This window comes from Thamnophis sirtalis, unplaced genomic scaffold (assembly GCF_051295495.1).
Source record: "Thamnophis sirtalis isolate CommonGarterSnake01/CBP01778 unplaced genomic scaffold, rThaSir2_p1.2 scaffold_11, whole genome shotgun sequence".
In the NCBI taxonomy this organism is placed as follows: Eukaryota; Metazoa; Chordata; class Lepidosauria; order Squamata; family Natricidae; genus Thamnophis; species Thamnophis sirtalis.
The window spans coordinates 18,351,679-18,368,233 of record NW_028261391.1 but is presented as its reverse complement, the minus strand read 5'-3'; the positions used below and the strand labels follow the sequence as shown (position 1 = coordinate 18,368,233).

The 16,555-nt window shown below is 41.1% G+C and overlaps 1 protein-coding gene across 1 annotated transcript in view; it reads left to right on the top strand.

Annotated features, from left to right (window-relative positions):
* The window catches only part of SERPINI1 (serpin family I member 1), a 144,281-nt gene that overhangs the window by 92,932 nt on the left and 34,794 nt on the right, over window positions 1-16,555 (top strand). The window contains exons 4-5 of the mRNA XM_087725293.1: window positions 3,281-3,475; window positions 7,776-7,980. Coding sequence (XP_087581419.1) covers window positions 3,281-3,475; window positions 7,776-7,980 — 400 coding nt within the window. The remainder of the gene's footprint in view (window positions 1-3,280; window positions 3,476-7,775; window positions 7,981-16,555) is intronic.

The following is a 16,555-nucleotide window of genomic DNA, read 5'->3' as shown; positions in this document are numbered from 1 at the left end:
CCTATGATCAGGAAATTCAGGAGTTTCCAATATTTCACTGTTCAGGTATAGGAGAGCTGGCAGGTTCGACCTGCAAAAATCTTGACAACTATTAGAAAGTCAAAAAAAATACAAAAAAAACCCCTATCTTTTTGCAAACCCTACCTATGGAGTTGTAAATAACACTACAATTCTTAAATCTGTGCTTCGGTACAACTACAGATGTGCTCATGAGAATTGGAAGGAATAACTGGAAAGTAACTCCAGATTCAGCTTTTCTTCTTGTTGTGAAGAGACCCTAGAGAAAAAAACAACACATGACTTTCAAAAGCCATCTCTTTCTCTTTCAAATATAGAACTGCCTCTTGTTATTCTGCACACTGCATTCGTTAATCTTTCCCCACTGAACAGCAACTTCACATGAGGAAAAAATACAACTGTGTCTTAAGAGCGAAAGGGACTTCGAGATCCATCCTACTGTCACAGCTTGATGGAGGTCAAGTGCAAAAGAAAAATGACCAAACAAGCTAACAATCAAGTTCTGGACTGATGGACAAAGCTCCAAAAGGAGATCTCAAAGGCTCTTGACAGCTTCCTCCATTGAATTTCTAAACAAACCTTTTCTCCTATAAGCAATGCTCAGAATGAGAAGCGTCACCATTGGCATTCATTTGTTAAGGCCAGCAAGAGCCTTTCAGATTCTCCTGTGTCACCTGATTCCTTCTGGGCTCATGGTTGATCATTGGAAAGGGAATACAGGAAGGTTACAAAGTCCGTCCCATGTTCCATCTTTCAGTTAGCCTAGCAGTTAATCCACTTTGTATTCACTGACACTTTGCTTCTCCAGAGCTGCAATTAGATTTAGTTGATTAAGTTAGTACAACTTTCATGCCAGTGTTTTGGGACGGAAAGCCAGTGTACTGTAGTGATTGATTGAGTACTCAATCATTATTGAATCCATATGGGTACTGAGTAGTCAGTCAAGAATAAACAAGTTCCTATCTATATTTAGGCAGCTAGGTAGCAACAGTGGTATTCTATTGTTGTTGTTGTTTGTTTGTTGGATTTATATCCCGCCCTTCTCCCAAAGGACTCAGGGCGGCGTACAACATAAAAAAAACACATATTACAAAAGTTAAAAAGGAAATTAAATAAAGTATCCAAAAACAAACCCAATTAATATTAACAATAAAATTTAAAAAATTAGATTAAAATTATCAATTAAATTAATCATTTATTTTATTCTGTTCAGGCCAGGCTGACTTGCTGGGAAAGCCAACTTTTTAGGGCGTGTTGGAAGGACTGGAGGTTGGGAATTATGCGAAGATCCGGGGGGCAGCTCATTCCAGAGGGAAGGCGCTCCCACAGAGAAGGCTCTCCCCCTGGAGGTCGCTAGCTGACACTGGCACCCTGAGGAGGCCAACTCTGTGGGATCGCACTGAACAGTGGGAGGCTACTGGTGGCAGTAGGTAATCTCGCAGGTCCCCTGGGCCTCTATAATCTTCACGACCAGTTTGGTAGTGGGAGCACGCACAGAAGGTCTGTGATTAGGGTGGGTGGGCGGAGCCTTGCACCACCACCACTACCGGTTTGCCAGAACCAGTGTGAACTGGCAGCATACCACCTCTAGTAGATAGGTATGTGGGTAGATAGGGGAGGGAGGGAGAAGGAAGGAAGGAAGGAAGGAAGGAAGGAAGGAAGGAAGGAAGGAAGGAAGGAAGGAAATTGGTTTGCAAATTATAATATATAAGGAAAGAAGGATTGATAATGGCCAATCACTACCTCCGCTCAACCAATTTCACAAAGATATGGCTGAATAATTAAAACTGGAATATGGATGCATGTCATTTGAGCTCTGGAGGAAAAGTGTGATAGAAATTTAGAATTAAATGGTGTAGGTTAGTTGTGCGCAAAACCTGTTGACTTCCTTGTCCAAGTAGTAGTTTAAAATGGCCATAATATTTTTTTTAATCTAGAAATTATTTTAATTATTTGCATGCTTAAAAGTCGGTAGAGATTCTCAGTCATCAAGGTCACGGTTGCACCTTTGGGACCACCGTGATCTGGATGATTGAGAATCTCTACAGACTTTTAACTACACAATTTTGAATGAACACCCTTTGAATGGTGTGGGAGTAGGAAGGGATTTCCAGAGGGGAACAAATTGCAACTACAGGAGCACCACTCAGGTGATCCTGAGGACACAGATTAACCTCCAAGCGGGTTCAATGACCTTCTAAAACAGGAGTGTCAAATTCCATTTCATTGAGAAACACATCAGGGTTGTGTTTGACCTTCGGAGGGCAGGTGGAGGCATGGCCAGCTCCATGGCACAACAAAACCGCGCTCGACTAAAGCGCGCCCGATTAAACCGTGTTGCTGACGTCATCAGCAGGGCGACAACAGCGACCGCGGAGAAAGAATGGCGCTTTAAATAGCGCTTTGAAAGCAAGCCGATTCAAGTTAAGGTAAGGGTTAGGTTTAGGGTTAGCTTTAGGGTTAGGTTTAGGGTTAGGTTAAGGGTTAGGGTTAGGTTAAGGGTTAGGGTTAGGTTAAGGGTTAGGTTAAGGGTTAGGATTAGGTTTAGGGTTAGGTTAAGGGTTAGGGTTAGGGTTAGGATTAGGTTTAGGGGGGTTAGGTTTAGGTTTAGGGGTTAATTTTAGGTTTAGCGTTTACAGCGTGCTTCTGTCTCCGCGCTGTTGTCGCCCTGTGATGACGTCAGCTATGCGGTTTCGTCGAGCGCGCTTTAGTCGAACGCGGTTTTGTGGTGGAACCGGCCAGCTCGACATCACTCATGTCGGGGACGCCTGTGGTGGCCCGAGCACTCTGCCAGCAAAAATGGGTTCCCGAGCTGTGTTTTTGACTGTGACATCCTTCTTCAATCTTCTGCCATTGAAAACGGAGTTCGGGAGGGTCGCATGCAGCTCTCCCGAGCTCTGTTTTCGCTGGCAGAGGCACTGCAGGCCAGTCTGTCCAGGATGGCCACATAGGCCAGATTCAGCCCCCGGACCTTATGTTTGACACCCCTGGTCTAAAAGGATGCAAATGACCAACTGCCTGCAGGGAATATAAATCCTTCCATTCCCCACTATCCCGTCAGTGCTGAAGAAGCTTCTTGGATGAGAAGTGAAATGTCTTCAAAAGGGAAAAAACAAGAAAGTCCAGTTGCCTCCTGAAAAAGCACCTTTGGGATATTTGATTGTTTGGTTTACTTTCATTGAGCAAGTTGGTGAACTTTTTGTTCTAAATGCTCATTTGGATCTGCTGATTGATGTGCTTCTTCTCCCTTTTTATCTGACAGATATGATCAAAGATTTTGTCTCGGCAAGGGATTTCAGTACTCTCACTCAGTTGGCTATTGTCAATGCAATCTACTTTAAGGGAAATTGGAAGTCTCAGTTCAGACCAGAGAACACAAGAACCTTCTCCTTTACGAAGGATGATGAAAGCGAAGTACAAATTCCCATGATGTATCAGCAAGGAGAATTTTATTACGGTAAGGAACAAAAATGCTCATTTTCTTTCTAGCCTTATTGCAAACAAGATCTTTTTTTATAAATTCTATACAGCATCTTTTGTTTCTTCAGCCCTGGTGCCAAATAATACTCTGTCAACAATATCTCTTATCATGCCCCAAATAAACTTCCATGAAGTTCAGTAATTGCTGACTCTGATATCTGTTTTTATCTATGGACTAGCCAGTAACTCAGCATTGCACAGTTTTTATTTATAGGGGGAAAATGTCCAGACCAAATGTAATTTTTAGTGTTGGATTTTCCCCCTTACCAGAAGGAGCCCCCTGGTGGAGTACTGTGAAGCCGTTACCATAGCAACTCACTGTGCTGTATAATAGATGCCATCTTATGGCAGTACAGTAGAAGCCATTTTAAGGCAAAACAGGTTGTATCTTAACACAGCACACACACCTCAAGGGCTGTTAGAGGTGTCTTACCCCACAGTATTTGTTTCCAGAGGGTAAGTCATCTGTGTACCAAGTTTGGTTAAAATTGCTCAAGGCATTCCATGTTCCAGTATGCTGGAACATACACATACACAGCTGTTTTTATAGGGAATGGAATGGAATGGAATGGAATGGAATGGAATGGAATGGAATGGAATGGAATGGAATGGAAGGAAGGAAGGAAGGAAGGAAGGAAGGAAGGAAGGAAGGAAGGAAGGAAGGAAGGAAGGAAGGAAGGAAGGAAAGTAGACAATAGCTAGATAGATAGATAGATAGATAGATAGATAGATAGATAGATAGATAGATAGATAGATAGATAGATAGATAGATAGATAGATATTGATAGATTGATAGATTGATAGATTGATAGATTGATAGATTGATAGATTGATAGATTGATTATAGTATGGGTAGTTCTCAATTTATGACTCAAATTGAGCCCAGAAATATGATTGTCACAGTGGTTGTTAAACAGGACATCTTGTTACTATGTCCAATTTTACCATCTTTTTGCAGTGGTTATTAAATGAACACTGTGGTCATTAAGTGTCATTAGTCATTTTCCCCAGTGGGTGATTTTTTTCCAGAAACCAGAAACAAATGCTGAAAACAACCCTAAAATTCTCAAAATCAAAGTCACATAACCACAGGACTCAGCAAATGGATGGAAATCCAGGTCAGTTGACAATCACCCAAATTACGACCACACAAGATGGGTGCAGCCATTGAAACTTCTAAATCAGATCATAAGTAGTTCTGGGAAGGGTAATCATAATTAACAGCCACTAAGCAATCAGTCATTAAACGAGGACTACCTGTAATTTGATTCTCACTTTTCCTACAAGACAAATAGTAGCTTTCTATTTTAATTATTCACTTATAATAGGCTAGAACAGTGCTATCTTGGTACTCATCATTAATTGGTTCCGGGAGATGCGATGAGCACCAAACAGACTTTTCCCATAAGGAATAATATAGTGAGTCATAAGGTAATGGACACTGACAAATTCTAGTCTTGCTTTGAGCACGAAACAAATGATGGGTACCAGCACAAAATGTTCACATCAAAAAGGCATTAAGTACTAAATTGATGAGTTTCAAAGCAGTTGAGTCCTAATAGCATCAAATTTTTCATGTTTATGAAGACTTAAAACCCTACAAAAATATTGCTTACTGCAAGTAAACTCTGTGACATTCAATGTCTGTTGGAGCTGAAATCCTTGTAGTGAATAAGAATTCCCTATTCCCTGCACCCTCTTGCATCAATTATATCATACCCCTTTTCACTCTAAAATTCTAGTGCTTTGGGCTATTACTCCTTGTTACAAGACAGGAGGAAAAACAACTTAAAGCGGTGTTGAATATTTCACAGCTGCAAAAGGCTTGACAGTTGAAAGGTAGCTCCAAACTCACTTTTGATGATATACCATATGGATCCCATATATACAACCCTAAATTAATAGCTGGTAATAAGGAGGCTCTTGACTGTCCAGTGGCTCCTTTCCAATTCAACCTTGCAGATTATTCACATTATTTTGGATGTCTGTTTATAATCCCGCCAATGTATAGTAATAATTCTAAGCAATCTCTCATCCTGGACTAGCGATAACCAAATTCGTTTGGTTCCAAAAATGGACTTCTATTTTTCATCTATATATCATTTTTAAAATTCAAATGCTTTGAGGCACAAAAGGAAACATTTTAGCTGGATTTAGACACGAGATGCTTCTCCATTGTGGTGGAGAGAGAATCCAGGATGGGTTGACCTCATCTGCTACCTGATTGGACTGAGTATGTTAGAGCTGTGAGGACACGCCTAATGCCCCCTCCCCCCCCCAGCTTCTGACTCAGTCCCTCAGCTAGGACAGACATGTCAAAAATTCCTCTATTATTGACAGAGTGTTTCTGGATTCTTTTACATTGACCAGGACATTCTTAAACTCCATACAGTGAGTTATTCCAACCAGCTGACTCCCGGTCTCACTGGGCTTCTTTCAGTGGTAAGAGCTTTGGCTCGAGCCATTGAAGTCCAATTTTGGCATACTGAGCACCTTTGTGGTCGAGGGGTAGCATCAGGGGTGGGTTTCAACCAGTTTGCGGCAGTCCCCGCAAACCAGTTGGTCGGCGAACCCGGAAGTAAGTAACTTCCGGGAACGGCAAAGGGCCCATCCACCCGCCCGCGCTCCTTACCGGTCTTTGAAGGCTTCTGCGCTTCCACGCAGGCGCATGGCATATACAGCGCCTGTGCGAGTCTCCGCGAGCAGCTGGAGCATCGCGCAGGCACTGACGCATGCGTGAACTGCGCGCGTGCACGAGGATGCTGCCGGCCCCGTTCCAACCGAACCAGTTGGAACGGAATTAGCAACCCACCCCTGGGTAGCATGAATGAGCCTGACTCCACGCAGCTAACCCCAGGAACTTTAAACTGTGATAGGAGCTTTTGCGCTCATTAATTTGACAGCCAACCCAGCAGAGCTTTAAGCGATCATAGGAGATTTTGCTTCATGATCTGTAGCCAAACTTGTTATAAACTGGTTGACTTGTTATGATTTGAAACAGCCGTTTGAAGGCACGTAGCAAAACGTTGTTTGCAAAAAGTGTTATTTTATTAATGTCTGAATGTTTAGATTATGGGGATCAATTCACCAAAGTTATACAGTTCAGTTTATAAAGAAACAAAAATTGGCCAAACCCACCCACCCCCATGCTTTCTCTCCTGTGCATTTGAAACTTCAAACCACTGTGCACATTCATGATTTTGCATTCAGTTTAGATCCAATTGTCATGTTTAAAGAGATATCAGGCTCGAAACCAAGAATGATATAGGGCAATTCTTCCAAACTGAGTTCTTGATTGTTTAACACCTATAGACAAATGTTGTCAGGGAGTAGTGCACTGTCTGCATCTACAATACACTTGGTAAACTGTTAGTGAGGGCCATCTTCAACCCCTTTCTCCCACACAAAATATCTGGACTCAGTTGCTTCTTACTCCTCTGGAGATGCTGGGAATCATTGCACAGACACAAGCAGCATAGGATTGACCTCCTCTAAGGTACACAAAGCCTTATCTAATTGTTCTCAGGAGAAGGCAAGCAGCCTGTGGAGAGTCTTGCAATATAGATAGATAATTTGCTTACGCTAGCTGTTTACAAGCTGTTTACAACTTGTAATACACCTTCTCCTTCCTAAGAATCACCTTCTTACTGCATTCCATGACATCTATAATGGCAAACTGTCTATTACAGTGGTGTCAAACTCTATTTCACTGAGGGCGCATCAGGGTTGTGTTTGATCTCATGGGGCTAGGGTGGGCATGGCCAGGTTGGGCATGGCCAATTTCAGGTCACTCGTATCGGAGGCGCCTATGGTGTCCGAGCACTCTGCCAGCAAAAACAGGCTCTGTTTTCAGCCATGACGGCGCCAGATCTGGCTCGCAGGATGCTTAGATCTGATCTATGGGGCTCCCCTGGACAACAAAGGAACAGCCCATGATGCCTCTGCCAGCAAAACTGGAGCTCAGGTCGGCCACGTGCAACCTCCCCCTGTGCCCCATGACAGCCTCCTGCAACCCTCCCTGAGCTCCATTTTCACTGGTAGAGGCACCATGGGCTGTTCCTTTCCTGTCCAAGGCAGCCCCACAGGTCAGATCTAAGCACCCTGTGGGCCAGATCTGGCCTGCAGGCCTTGAGTTTGACACCCCAGGTCTATTAGGTACATCCCCAAAGCAAAACTAACTAAAATTATGACAATATTCTATTTATCTTTTTTATTTTCCACAAAAATATGGGATGAAAAAGTCCAACTAACTCTTTTGGGTTGTTGTTCTTTTTTAGGGGAATTCAGTGATGGATCCAATGAAGCAGGAGGCATCTATCAAGTCTTGGAAATACCCTACGAGGGAGATGAGTTCAGCATGATGATCGTTCTCTCCAGGCAGGAAGTACCACTAGCCACCCTGGAGCCTTTGGTCAAAGCCCAGCTGATCGAGGAATGGGCAACCTCTGTGAAGAAACAAAAGGTTGAGGTGTATCTGCCAAGGTGGGAATCCCCTTCTTCTTATGGTAGAAAGAGGAGAATCAGTTAATTCAGGCTATTAGAGAGGGAGTAACAGAGAGTAAAGAAAAAGAAAATGAGATAGAAATGTTTGATCCATTAAGGGAACAATCTTTTGAAAGCTAGGGCTGTAGGAGATATTTGGTAAGAATCACATTGAGTGAGGTGATGGCTTTTATTGTAGATGTATCTGAGGACAAGATTTCCTAGGTTTCTTGGAATTCAGTGATGGATTCAGTGAATTAGATGAACTGGAGAAGGGTGTGAGAGAATCTTTTGCTAAACTTTCAAGACATATAATACAGTTTGATTATTTTTTTTCTGCCATTAAAAGGAATGAACATACTGTTCCAGTGTGGTCAGTATTTACAGTTCTGAATTATTGTGGCTCTTCAGCCTTCATAAGATAGATTTAACCCAGTTCCTCATGTGTAAAATGGAAATGTTATTCAGTGGAGAGCAGATGTGAGTATATATGAGAACATTGTCGTGAGAAACATTTGGGTGATATTTATTTGATTTAAGAAATGTTTATATCGTTCTTTTCTACTAAAAAGTACTTGAAGGAGCTAATAAAAATAATGAATGCATGAGTAAAGAAACTTAACCGTTTGCATGTAATAACTCACTGGACAAGAAACACATTAATGAAATGTGTTCACAGAATGGAAGGCATTCTGTACTTAAAGATTGATTAATTTCCCCCCCATCTCCTCCTCTGAGTTCCCCAACTGTTTTCCATAGTTGAGACAGAATCTGACAGGGATCTGCAATACTGCTCAGTGGAAGCTTTCAAGTTCTCTGTCCACATTCTTTGATTTGATAGGGTGGAAACAATAGAGTTAAAAAAATAAGAGGCTTAACAGAACAGTCCAACATAATCTGTTTTCAAAAGTGCATGGTTTGGGGAAGCCCTAAACAATTCAACAAGAACGATCCAAAGACAGGATAAGACTTCCATTGGTTTAAATGTGGTTGGTGGGATGGATCAACTTAAGACTCACATCTCTACCATACATCAGGCTGAATGGCTCCTTTAAAGGCATTTTGAGGGTTGTATAAAGAAAAGAAGGAGCTTTGTTTAGGGCGGGGCTGTCTGACTCGCGGACCACGGGTAGGAAGTATCACACGCTGGCCACTCCCATGCCCGGTTTGGCGAAGAAGAAAAAAGTCCCGATATGTCATATGATGCTGCCATGACGACATGAGTTTGACACCCCTGCATTAAGGGTAGGAAACACTCTGCTTCCCTGTTTCCCTGAAAATAAGACCTCCCCGGATAATAAGCCCAATCGGGCTTTTGAGTGCATGTGCTAAAATAAGCCCTCCCCCCAAAATAAGCCCTCCTTGAAAATATTGCAACACAGCAGCAGCCATGAGGTGACTATGCTTGCCGTCTCTTGCACCTCAAAAATAATAAGATCTCCCCCCAAAATAAGGCCAACCACTTATTTCCAGGATAAAAAGAAAATAAGACCGTGTCTTATTTATAGGGAAACATGGTATAGAGAACTGATGACTGCCTATGCTTTTTTTAAATTATAGACAATGTGTAAAGGAGTAAGTGGTGTCCTACACCAATTTTATTTTTCTGTATACCTGCTAAGTTGCTTCGTTTCATTTAAGGCTTAATGCCAATTTGGGGAAACCTTCATTCTGCAAATGACAAATAGGTCCTACAAGAGAATACCATAGTTGAAAAGAACCTTTAAGGTCTTCTAATTCAACCCCCTGCTCAAACAGGAGAACAAATGGTTGTCCAATCACTTCTTAACAACCTCCAATGATGGAGCACCTACAACCTATGAAGGCAAGTCGTTCCACTAACATATTCTACTATCGCTTGTATGTATATTCCACTATCTTTGGAATATGCAAAGTATGATATCAGATGAGTTTAATTTTCTTCATTATGAGCTATTCTAATGAAACCTTGCTTGAAAAAGCATTGCATTTTGAAGGTTATTGAATGCTAACATATTTCATTTAAATTCAAATTAGAATGCCTTCTTGCTTCTAATTTATTAAGTTTTTGAAACAATGCCTATCTCTTCGAAATAAACACCCTCATGTTTTAGAATCCATGGTTACATAGTATGATTGAGTTAATGGTGCTTAAGATACAAATACAATAGCAGAGTTGGAAGGGACCTTGGAGGTCTTCTAGTCCAACCCCCTGCCTAGGCAGGAAACCCTATACCATTTCAGACAAATGGCTATCCAACCTCTTCTTAAAGACTTCCAATGTTGGGGCATTCATAACTTCTGGAGGCCAGCTGTTCCACTGATTAATTGTTCTAACTGTCAGGAAATTTCTCCTCAGTTCAAAGTTGCTTCTTTCCTTGATTAGTTTCCATCCATTGCTTCGTGTCCTGCCCTCGGGTGCCTTGGAGAATAGTTTGACTCCCTCTTCTTTGTAGCAACTCCTGAGATATTGGAACACTGCTATCACGTCTCCTCTAGTCCTTCTTTTCATTAAACTAGGCCTACCCCGTTCCTGCAACCCTTCCTCATATGCTTTAGCCTCCAGTCCCCTAATCATCTTTGTTGCTCTTCTCTGCACTCTTTCTAGAGTCTCCACATCTTTTCTAGATCGTGATGACCAAAACTGAATGCAGTATTCTAAATGTAGCCTTACCAAGGCATTATAAAGTGGCATTAACACTTCACGTGATCTTGATTCTATCACTCTGTTTATGTAGAGGCAAGGATATTTTTATGAACATTCACCAGATAGTTGTTTCACTTGGTTGCCAACTTGGTATGCCTTTATTCTGTTTTTCTGGGCTACAAACCCTTTAGATTCAATGAAAGTAATCTGATTTGGAGCATGCTTAGGCCCAGATGTAGCTCCAACTGTAGAAGTCTTTTAAAGCAGCTGCTGCTTTCTTCCTAGGCTCACATCTGCCTTTTGTCCCTGCGCTTCAAATCTGATTTCTCCCTTCTAATCCAAAATGGTGCAGAGCCTTAGCTGAACCAATCTGACCTGGTTTTTTTTTATTATTATTATTATCACTGCATTAAAGGAGAATGACAAGATTTCCAAATGATGATTTTGTTTAGTATTCATCATTTAGGGTAGGAGCAAGTAAGTTTTGTACTATTGCAGTGATGGGTAACCTTTTTATCATTGCATGCCGAAAGCATGTACGTGCACACCAGTGGTGGGTTCAGGATCCTGGGGAAACCGGTATGGTGCAACGGGGATAGGCATCCACTACATGAATGTGCGCAGCGCGTGTGCACACACATGCGTACTTACCGTCCATGATTATCCACGACACTCCAGTTGCTCGGTGGAGCATCGCGCAGGCGCCGTATGCTCCGCGCGTGGAAGCCCTGAAAACTTCAAATACCGGTAGGGGATGCGGGCGGGGTGCTGGGCCCTCTGGAGCACCGTACCGGAACGGTATCTGGTGCTCCCGGCAGGCCGTACCGGGGCGTACCGGTCATAACACACCACTGGTGCACACCCATAATACAATGTGCGTGCGACACCTATCCACCCTGCGTGCCCCACCCCTGCGTATGCACATATGACCCCCTCACATGCACCCGCATTCACATGTGACCCACGCACATGAGCCCCACCCCCTCACCTCCGTGCACATTTTCCACATGCGCCCTACCCTCCATCCATGCATGGCAGAAACCTGGAAACCAGCTGGCTGGTGGGAGGCGTGCGCACATGCCATGTGGAGCTGAGCTGGGGTGATGGCTCGCGTGCCCACAGAGAGGGCTCTGTGTGCCCCTGTGGTGGCACATATGCCTTAGGTTCTCCATCACGGTACTGTTGCATGACAAATAGCCCTCTTTTCCTCCATTGTGATTCTTCTGAGAGATTCAAATATATTTGGACAGCTGACAAATATTTTCTACTTAACTGAGTCTACTATTTGTACAATAGCACGCAAACCTTACAATATGCTCCTTTTATTTAGGGTGCTTCATTATATTCCCTCTTTATTGGCATTTTTCTATAACCCACCTGGGAAGATGTGAACAGTGAGCATTCTTATTAGGCTATTTTCCATTAACAGCTTCCCTTGGGCTTATTCTCTAAATATTTTTGAACTTCTACAAACATTTGTCAGTGCTGTGCTATGCCCTTATGCTGTGCTTTCCATAGTGGTTGCTACTGTGGCATAAATGATGACCTTTTGGAATTGTTTCAGTAATCCATTTAATTCAGAAATATAATCTAGTTTTAACCTCTGAAGGCTTCAAATCAGATTGCTTGGCTATAGTTAGCACCACAGAAAACAGTTTTTTGGGGGAGTAGATTTTACCCATCTTCTCTTTGTTTTATTTAATATTTCATTTCCCCCTCACCCATTTCCTGTGCCAACCACAAAGATGAAATGTTAAGAAAATCCCACATTTATAGGATTTTAGGACTTTGTCTCATCTTGGGAAAAGTAAAAGGTGATTAAACACATAGTTAGCAGGAATATAGATTTCAAAATCAACGTATCATAATGTATGTCTAGTTTAATGAAAAGAAGGACTAGGGGAGACATGATACCAGTGTTCTGATATCTCAGGGGCTGCCACAAAGAAGAGAGAGTCAAACTATTCTCCAAGGCACCTGAGGGTAGAACAAGAAGCAATGGGTGGAAACTAATCAAGGAGAGAAGAAACTTAGAACTGAGGAGGAATTTCCTGACAGTTAGAACAATTAATCAGTGGAACAGTTTACCTCCAGAAGTTATGAATGCCCCAATACTGGAAGTTTTTAAGATGTTGGATAGCCATTTGTCTGAAATGGTGTAGGGTTTCCTGCCTAGGCAGGGGGTTGGACCCTTCCAACTCTACTATTGTATTGTATTGTATTGTATTGTATTGTACTGTACTGTACTGTACTGTATTGTATTGTATTGTAGTATAAATTAAATTAATGTATCATAAACTAAGACAATCCACTCAATTTGGACTTTAATATCTTCCGAATTCGTCAAATGTACTTGGCTGAAGTTAATTCCTTGACTTTATTATGCATTAAGTCAGAGGCCTCTAAAATCCCCAAGTACTTGTAGTCTTCTTCTGGTTTTACTGCCTTTATTATTTCTTCATTCTCGAGTTCTATTCCATCATCTTCTATGACCTTGCCTGCTTTGGTTGCCATTGTTGCACATTTGTCAATTCCAAACTGCATACCAATGTCTTGGCTAAATTCTTTTGTGCTTTCAATTAATAAATTCAGTTCAGCTTTTGTTTTACCAAATAGCTTCAAATCATTCATGTACACCAAGTGTGAAATTTTCAGTCCTTTCTTTGCAAGTTCGTATCCATAGTTCGTCTTCTTCAAAATGATTGTCAGTGGTAGCATTGAGAGTATAAAAAGTAGGGGTGAAAGGGAATCGCCCTGGAAAATGCCTCATTTAATTTCAACTTCACCCAGTACTTCTTCATTAGATATAAGCTTCATTTTTCCAGAGGTTCATTGAAGTTTCCATGAATTTTTGTATGTTGCTGCTGATTCCAAAGATTTTCAGGCATTTCTTAATCCAGGTATGAGGAATTGAATCAAACGCTTTCTTATAGTCTATCCAAGCCATGAACAGGTTAGTTCGTCTTTTCTTTGAATTCTTTAGGATTAATTTGTCAATCAGCAGTTGGTCCTTTGTTCCTCTTGAATTTTTGCAGCATCCTTTCTGTTCTACAGGAAGCAAGTTATTCCTTTCCAAGTATCCATAAATTTGGTTTGCAATGATACCAGTAAGGAGCTTGTATGTTGTTGGCAAACAGGTGATTGGCCTATAGTTTCCAGGATCCTTTCCTTTCCCTTTATCTTTTTGGATCAGAAATGTCCTTCCAATTGTCATCCATTCATCATTTTCAGGTTTTTTTAAGATCTGGTTCATTTGGGCTGCCAATATTTTGTGCACACTTGTAAGTGCCTTTAACCAGAAGCCATGTAACTCATCTGGTCCAGGTGCACTCCAGTTCTTCACTTTTCTTGACTGTCTTTGCACCATTTCTTTTGTTATTTTCACATCTTCCATTTTATGCACTTTAATAGAATCCTTAATCTGTTTGATCCATTTTGCATTTCTGTTGTGCTTCTTGTTGTTTTCCCTCAAATTTTTCCAGAATTTCAGAGCTTTCTCTTCATCAGGCTTTTCATTTGTTGTTACTCCATCTCCACTTTCTAAGCTCTTATAAAACTGGTGCTGATTTGCTCTGAACTGTGAGTTTTCCTTGAATTGAGTTACTTGGTTTTCATATCTTTTAATCTTTTCGGCAACTGCAACAACCCTCTGCTTCAGCTCTTCAATTAATATCCCAATCTCTTTATTCTCCAAATCGTATCTTGCTTCCAGGCTGCTTTTGACCTGCTTGTTCTTTAGCTGACCTTGCCTTAGGTTCTTCAAGTTGCTCAAGTCTCCACGAAATGTTTTGATCTTCAATTCCAACCAAATTTTCCATTTAGGCTTCCTCTTCTTGCCTCTTTGGTTCTTTTATATTTTCAAACCCAATTCTTTGGTGGTTATGAAGGCTGCTGCATACATCAGCTGGTTTATTTCAGCTAATGTAGTGGTTTGAATGGTTTGCATATTATTATTATTATTATTATTATTATTATTATTATTATTATTATTATTATTGTTGTTGTTGTTGTTGTTGTTGTTGTACAATTGTATCACAGCAGCCAGTTGTTTCGCCGGATTTGGCATTGGTTACTAGTCGGGCCCCACCCAGGGGCCTAGGACGTCGTAACGTATTTTCGTAATATGCATGCAGATCCAAGCAGTGCGGCTTTTTGCATTTGACTGATGGTGATTTTGTCAATTTTTAACTGTTTTAAATGTAATTCCAGTGCTTTTGGAATAGCACCCAGTGTGCCAATTACCACTGGAATTACCACTGCTGGTTTGTGCCATAGTCGTTGAATTTCGATTTTATTATTATTATTATTATTATTATTATTATTATTATTATTATTATTATTATTATTATTATTATTATTATTATTATTATTATTATTATACAATTGTATCACAGCGGCCAGTTGTTTCGCCGGATTTGGCATTGGTTACTAGTCGGGCCCCACCCAGGGGCCTAGGACGTCGTAACGTATTTTCGTAATATGCGTGCAGATCCAAGCAGTGCGGCTTTTTGCATTTGACTGATGGTGATTTTGTCAATTTTTAACTGTTTTAAATGTAATTCCAGTGCTTTTGGAATAGCACCCAGTGTGCCAATTACCACTGGAATTACCACTGCTGGTTTGTGCCATAGTCGTTGAATTTCGATTTTTAAGTCCTGGTATCTTGCGATTTTTTCATGTTCCTTCTCGGCGACCCTGCTATCACCTGGTATTGCGATGTCTATGATTGTGACCTTATTTTTCTCAACCAGTGTGATGTCTGGTGTATTATGCGCCAGTATTTTGTCAGTTTGTATACGGAAATCCCACAAGATCTTGACCATCTGATTTTCGGTGACTTTTTCAGGCTGATGTTCCCACCAGTTTGTTGCTGTTTTAATATTATAATTTTTGCACAAATTCCAATGGATCATTTGTGCTACTGAATTGTGCCGCAATTTATAATCAGTCTGCGCGATTTTTTTACAGCAGCTGAGTATGTGATCAACAGTTTCATCAGCTTCTTTGCAAAGTCTGCATTTGGCATCATCAGAGGATTTTTCAATTTTGGCCTTAATGGCATTTGTGCGGATAGCTTGTTCTTGCGCAGCCAGGATTAGTGACTCTGTTTCTTTCTTTAATGTACCTGTTTTTAACCATAACCAAGTTTGTTCAATGTCCACTTTATCTTTTATTTTTTCAGAAATTGACCATGCAGTGCTTTGTTCTGCCAACTCTCCATTCTTGATTTTATCACATCTTTTCTGTATTCTTGTTTTGTCTGTTGGGCCTTCAGTAGATTTTTGTTCTTTACTTCGATTAATAGATGTTCTTGAGTGTCTTTTAAATAATCAGCCAGTGCATGTTTTTCTTCTTCAACTGTTTGCTTCACTTGTAATAATCCTCTGCCACCTGATTTTCGGGGCAGATACAGTCTATCAGTATCACCACGTGGATGTAAACTGTAGTGCATTGTCATTAGTTTCCTGGTTTTTCGGTCCAAAAGGTCCAAATCAGCTTGTGTCCAGTTAACTATGCCAGCTGTGTATCTTATAACTGGTATTGCCCAGGTATTTATGGCCTTGATTGTATTTCCACCATTCAATTTAGATTTCAAAATTTTCCTAACTCTGTTGGTGTACTCTCGCCTGACAATAGTTTTTACTTCTCCATGCTTGATGTTATCCAACTGCAGAATGCCTAAGTATTTGTAGGCTTCATTTTCTTTGCATTTAATTAGTTGGCCATTGGGCATTTCAATTCCCTCAGATGCAGTGATTTTGCCCCTTTTTATGGATACAGTGGCGCATTTTTCCATGCCAAACTGCATTGAAATATCGGTGCTGAATACTCGGACTGTATTTGTCAATGATTGGATTTCTATTTCTGACTTTCCATAGAGTTTCAAATCATCCATATATAGTAAATGCGAAATTTTTTCAGCTTTTTTGGCTGTTTGGTAGCCTAATT